This window comes from Beta vulgaris, chromosome 1, assembly GCF_026745355.1.
Source record: "Beta vulgaris subsp. vulgaris cultivar EL10 chromosome 1, EL10.2, whole genome shotgun sequence".
NCBI classification, from domain to species: domain Eukaryota; kingdom Viridiplantae; phylum Streptophyta; class Magnoliopsida; order Caryophyllales; family Amaranthaceae; genus Beta; species Beta vulgaris.
The window spans coordinates 63,918,733-63,924,863 of NC_079202.1; the positions used below are offsets into that span (position 1 = coordinate 63,918,733).

The 6,131-nt window shown below is 33.8% G+C and overlaps 1 protein-coding gene across 1 annotated transcript; it reads right to left on the reverse strand.

Moving 5' to 3' along the window:
• Positions 1–631: 631 nt before the first annotated feature.
• LOC130590301 (protein MEI2-like 6) lies at positions 632–2,124 on the reverse strand. Its single transcript, XM_057392387.1, has 4 exons — positions 1,489–2,124; positions 1,265–1,396; positions 950–1,153; positions 632–788 (listed from the first exon to the last, which is right to left on the reverse strand). The coding sequence occupies exons 1-4, from the start codon at positions 2,031–2,033 to the stop codon at positions 644–646; spliced, it is 1,026 nt and encodes a 341-aa protein (XP_057248370.1). The 5' UTR covers positions 2,034–2,124; the 3' UTR covers positions 632–643.
• Between the last annotated feature and the right edge of the window lie 4,007 nt (positions 2,125–6,131).

The window sequence follows — 6,131 nt, forward strand, 5'->3', positions numbered from 1 at the left end:
ATGAAAATCATTTTACACTGAAAATGTTTTACGCCCTACCAAACGGAGCCTTAAAACGTAATGAAAAAAATATCTTAAATCAACAATCACATATACTCGTTTATTATCTTAAAACATCCACCAAGAAGTTAAAAGTGATGATTTGTAACTGAACCTTATCCTAAGTACTGTATTATGCAAACATATATAATTTCTTTGATGAAAACAAAAGAACATACAAAAACACAAAGAAGAGTACAATAAAAGCATGGTTAAAGTCACATCATCAGAAAAAAAAAAACATAAAAACAAAGAGATAAAACAACGTAGTAAATAAATAAACTAGTAATGATAATTACAAATACAGTTTACACAGTGAATAGAATGGAGAAGGGATTTTGGTTACAACACTGCTACACTCCATCAGTCCCACTGCTTTCAGTTAACCATCGTACAGTACTCTTGACTATACTACAAACACTACTAGTACTACAGTCCTTACCATTCCCACTCCCAGATTATATGACACGTAAAATCTTATCAGGGTATATGTATATCAAAGAAATGATTTTTGCACTCCTAGCACATACATTATTCTTTCTCTTGGAGTGTTAAAATCATTTCTAAAAATTATACAATTTAACCCTCTCATCTCACATCTGAGCTAGAAAATACGAGTACCGACTGTGATAAGTTTAGTACGCTCGCCGTTGTTTCCATCTCGCGCAGGCGATATCTTAATCGGAAGATATTCGTCAGATTCACACTCGAATTTCGAACCCTCGAAGTGCTTTTTCAGCTGTGTTCCCTTTTTTTTTTTATTGCAGACAAAAAAAAAAAAAAATAGATCACACTGATTTCATGTTTATTTGGAAGAAAGTATTAAAGTAACATTTGTAGGTAAAAAGGATTATATGATATTTTACTAGTCGTACGCCTATATTGTGAATACTATATATATATTATATACCAGGTTAATCTTAACACAATTATTCTCCCTACACTTGTGAAGGATAGAAAGAGTACCTGAAATTTGGCAGGATGAAGTTCACATATCTTCTTGGTGCGAAAATAGCAATTCCCCCAATTCCATCCCTTCCATGAATTATAAAGTCTTGATGCTCCTTGCCAAGTTGTGAAATTGACAAACGCATATCCCAAATTCCCCTTCCTCCTACATTTTTTTTTTTTGAAAAGAAAATACTATAAATAAAATCTTAAAAAAAAGTTGAAATTTCTATAAGAATGATTTAGATTTTAGGGTAGTAATGGAACGATTACGCACTTAAAGTCAATAGGGAGGTACAGAAAATCAAACATCGAAAAAGGTTCAGATATATCAGTAGGAGAAGAGAGAGAAAGCTTCTCATTTTCATGGCGGCAGTGTTCATCTAGCAACCTCATCAGGTCCCTTCTACTGCATTTTTCCAAAAAATTAGAACTTTTAGAGAAATAAATAAAGACATACATGCATAAATAATAAGAAAAAAGAAGATGAATACTACATACCAAAGACGAACAGGGATGTTCCGGATCATCAAGGAAGTAGAACCGCCGAAAGGATAAACAGACAAAGGAGCAGGGTTTGGGTCAGGGTTAAGTAGTGCAGGAAGTTGACGCTTTTTTTTCTCAACCCATAAAAATCGATCACTTGACTTGTGAGATTTGCGGGTGATACGGTGAAGTTGCGGTGGTGCGGTGGTGGTGGTGGTGGTGGGAGGAGTAGGAGGAGAAGAAGGAGAAGTAGGAGAAGTGATAAGACCAAGACCATAATCAGCACGAGGTAAGATTATGTGATCAGATTTAGGGAAGTTAAAGGGAGGGAATGATTTGAAAGGTGGGAGAGGAGAGAGAATGTGGTGGTGGTGGTGAAAGTAGACCATCATTGGTGGTTGTTGTGGTGGTAGTGGTGGTGGAGGATAGTATCCATAAGGTAGTGGTGGTAGAGGAAAAGGAAATGTAATAGGAGTAGTAGGGTTGGAGATGTAAGAGGGTTTGAATTCTTCTGCATTAGGGTTTAGTGGACCCTTTGAAGCTTCAATAATGTTTTCCATTTTTTTGGTTTTTAAGGTTAAAGTGAGGAGTTGAGGACTGAGAGATGATGACAAGAAAGAAAGAGAATAAAGAGGTTGAACTGATTGTAAGATTGAGTTGAGTATAAGTGTGTATTTATAGTGGACATTTATAGATACAGTTTTATTTCGTCATTTCTTTTATTTTGGAAATATTTATTATATTTGAGTGTGCAATTCTGCATTTACTACCTTCTACTCTCAATAATCAAAATTATTATGCTTCTAAAGAAAAAACACTTTTTCTTTTTGTCAACAAGTTAATAAAAGTACATGGTTTCTCATTTGTTGTTTTGAGCTATGTCGAAGTGAACGTAGACCTAAAATTAAAAAACTGAACATAATAAAATTATAGTAATAATGTGTCCAAAGGTGCGGGCACACCTCATCAACTGGTGCGGACGCACCAACTTTTTTGCTTCGATCATACAGTTCAACTTAAAACGCTCATAACTCTTTCGTGTTAGATTCCCAAATCAGGCTTATGACCAATCTTTGGAAAGCTATCGAAACAACATTTCACCTCCAACTGGAATTACCTTCATCTGATTTTTGGTTTTTGAATGTTATGTCCATTTGAAATTCTTTGTATAATATTTTATTTTGTGCAATGTGCTCCTTTGTGATGCGAGCGGACATGAGGCATGGTGTAAGCACACCATTTCTCAACGTGAACTAAATTTTCATTGTTTTCTTTTGTCGACTCTACAACTCGTAGCCGTCTTAGGTAGTCCCACCTATATTTAAAACATGGTAAAATAGGGTGAAGCAAATTATACTAGCAATTCAATCAAAAGTGATCGAAAATCTAGCAAAATGTCACTATGATCAAGTGAGTGAAATAGAGAAAAAAAGAGAGAATATAGAGGATCAAACCAGGCTAAAAGGAGCCCGTAAAGTGCGTTAGAAACACACTTATCAAGTATCATGTTGAATAACTAGGTTTTTAACAACTTGCTTGGTATTTTCATAGTAAATAATAAAAGAAAGAGGAATAAAAGGAGGAAAGAAAAAAGAAAGAAAGATAAGAGAAATTACCTTTTTCATTGTTTAATTGATGGAAATAGTCAAAAGAAACCCAATGAGAAAGAGTATCTAAATTTGAAGCATGAATTGAAGACAAAGATTGACAGATCTTCAATAGTTAGATGCATCTAACAAAGTTTATATACATAACAAATAATATTTGTGTTTGGGTAAATATAACAATACTTAGATTCATATAACAATATTTGTGTTTTGAGGAGGACTTGCAAATTTGGGCTCCCAGTAAAGCGAGTCAATTCTCAGTTAAATCTGTTTCCTTTGAGTTAGATAAATCCTCTTGCTCATCAAACCCATAAACTTTCAAATGCCTCTGACGAGGCCTTATTCCCTACAGAATTGAAGTGTTCTCATGGTTGGTCCTTATAGAGAGAATCAACTCCAAAGAAAATCTGATGCGCAAAGGAATCGTAGCACAATATGAGGCTTTGTGTGTTTTTTGCAACTCACATATCGAATCGGTAAATCACTTATTTCTTCACTGTGAATTTTCTCGTCTCCTATGGTATTGGTGGATTGATATGTGGAGTCTCCAATGGATTTTCCCTCTTCGCATTAAAGAAGCTTTTTTTCAATGGAGACCCCAAAAAAAGCATGGTCTATTCTTTGAAAATGTGTGGAGTGCCATCTTCTTCATAATCATTTGGTCAATCTGGAAGGAAATAAATGCTTGTGTATTTGGCGGAAAATCATCTTCTCAATTTAAAATTCGGGATCTGATTCTCCTCCGATTAGGGTGGTGGATTAAGGGTTGGAATGACCCGTTTCCTTTCTCGGCTGATGAAATTGTTCGAAATCCATGTTGTCTCCAATGGCAGCCTATTGACATTCTCAAGTCAAAAAATCCGTTGCATTATGTAATCTCGCCAAAATCATGGGAGCCTCCACCCATTGGATGGGTCAAATGGAATGTGGATGCCTCATTTGATAACCGTCTAAGCCACACAGCAGTTGGAGGTGTTTTAAGAGGAGCAGATCAGCGCTTCATGGCTCTTTTCTCAAGCCCAATATCGAAGATGGAGATTAACTCTGCTGAAATATTCGCAATCCTCCGCGCAATTAAAATTTCTCTCAGTAGTGAGTCAATCAAAGGATCAAGCATCATCATCGAATCAGATTCGGCCAATGCGGTTAAATGGTGCCTCGAAGAGTCTGGGGGGCCTTGGAACTTAGCCTTCCCGCTAAACTTCATCAGAAACTCTAGGAAGGCATGGCCTAACTTATCAATAATTCACAAAGGAAGAGAGACCAATCAAGTAGCATATTGCCTTGCAAAACAAGGGCTTCGTCGTGATGCGGAATTCATAGCATGGCTTTAGTCTAGTCTCTTTGATCCAAAATCTGATGTATGATGTAGTCTCACTATTTCAATTCATGTTTAAATGGATTCACTGTAAGCCCCTAGTTGATGATTATTAATAAAAACCTCTAAATTATCAAAAAAAAATATAACAATATTTGTGCATAACTATTTTTGAAGTCTATGTTTTTGTATTATTAATATCTTTAATTATAAAATTATAAACAATTTAATTATGTATTAGTAAAAATTAAATAAATTTGATTTTTCAACTATAGATAATGAAACGAATCAAAGGCTTTACATGACTATGTCTTATCTTATAAAGTGAAATGATTTTTTAGGATTTTTTTTTTTTGCCAATAAATAGTTTCCAATTTAGAAGTGGAAATTGTATTAAGATATAGAGGGAGTAATTAATAGTACTTGCAAGTTCTAAGTATTACCAAAAGCAAAACTTTAATGTTTTAACTATTCTTTTACTTGCAACATTGAGTTATGGCACAAAAATTTAGGAGACTAATGATTTAATATAGAGATAGTAAAGGACTCACATGTGCTAAAGACTGAAATAAATAATAATTTGTCAAAAATATCAAAATTGCAAGTAATATGCAACTTTATAAAATAGAAAACATTGCAATTAAGAAAATACTTATTTATCTGATTAGGCAAACTACCATTTTTTTTGTATTTTAACAACAAGAAGTCAAATAAAGTACTCCTTTTGTACAAAATTAGTGAGTGTCTCGGGCGATGCTCCAGATTATTTCTTTTTGTAATTTTTTGTCTTGTGAGAAAAAATTGAATTACGTCTAGTTTTATTAATTAAGTAAGAGTTTATGTCTACAATGTCTACTATCATTACCATTAATGTGTTAGGTATCCAACTACTTGTGTAGTCTTTTAATGAGATATAATTACAAGACCTTATTATATTTATTTTGAAATATTAAACAATGATGTTATGTTGGTTGGATTAATGGTTAAGTTTTCATTTTATGTTTCAAAGGTTACGTGTTTGATACCTTCTAACCACATGACATATTTTTTTTAGTTGAGAGATTTGACATGAAAATAGAGTATTTGCATTAGAACCTTAGAGGAGAGTGTCACATGGCACTTAGACATTCTTATGAACGCCTTTTAATATATTAGCATAGATATAGATATACAACATGATTTACAAAAATTTGCTTAAGCCTTTGACAACATATATCTATTATAATATAAGAAATAAAAAATTAAAATCATACCATTTGATTGGTCTTGAAAAACAATACATAGGAGAATGATATTTTTAAGCCAAAATGAAAAAGCTGATTGGAGCAACTTTTTAGATTGGCTTTTGGCTTGTTAGCCCCAAAACTCTCTAATAAACAACCAACAACCACAATTAATTTTGCCAAACACTTTTGCAAACACCTGGCTTAAACAACCAACTTAAAAAGCCAATACATGCCGTCAATGCTCCAAGTCAGTCAAATACTCCCTCCGTCCCAATTTATTTGCTACATTTGCAACTATTTCCATATATAGTACATAGGTCCCACACTTTATTTACAAATTTGCCATCACTCCCGCTTTGGTTTTTGTAAATATTTCCATATATTGTACATAGGTCCCACAATTGCTTTTTTGTTAATTCTTGTTATGGCAATGGTCCCCACTCCCTCCTTGGTCTTTGTGATAAAGCAAATGTAGCAAATAATTTGGGAGAGAGGGAGTAAGCCAAC

Excerpts from the sequence above, each read along its gene's own strand:
- LOC130590301 (XM_057392387.1), bottom strand. The coding sequence starts at position 2,033 with ATGGAAAACATTATTGAAGCTTCAAAGGGTCCACTAAACCCTAATGCA. Across the intron at positions 1,154-1,264 it reads TACCTCCCTATTGACTTTAA|GAGGAAGGGGAATTTGGGAT; the intron begins GTGCGTAATCGT and ends AAAAAAATGTAG. Across the intron at positions 789-949 it reads ATTGTGTTAAGATTAACCTG|GGGAACACAGCTGAAAAAGC; the intron begins GTATATAATATA and ends TAAAAAAAAAAA.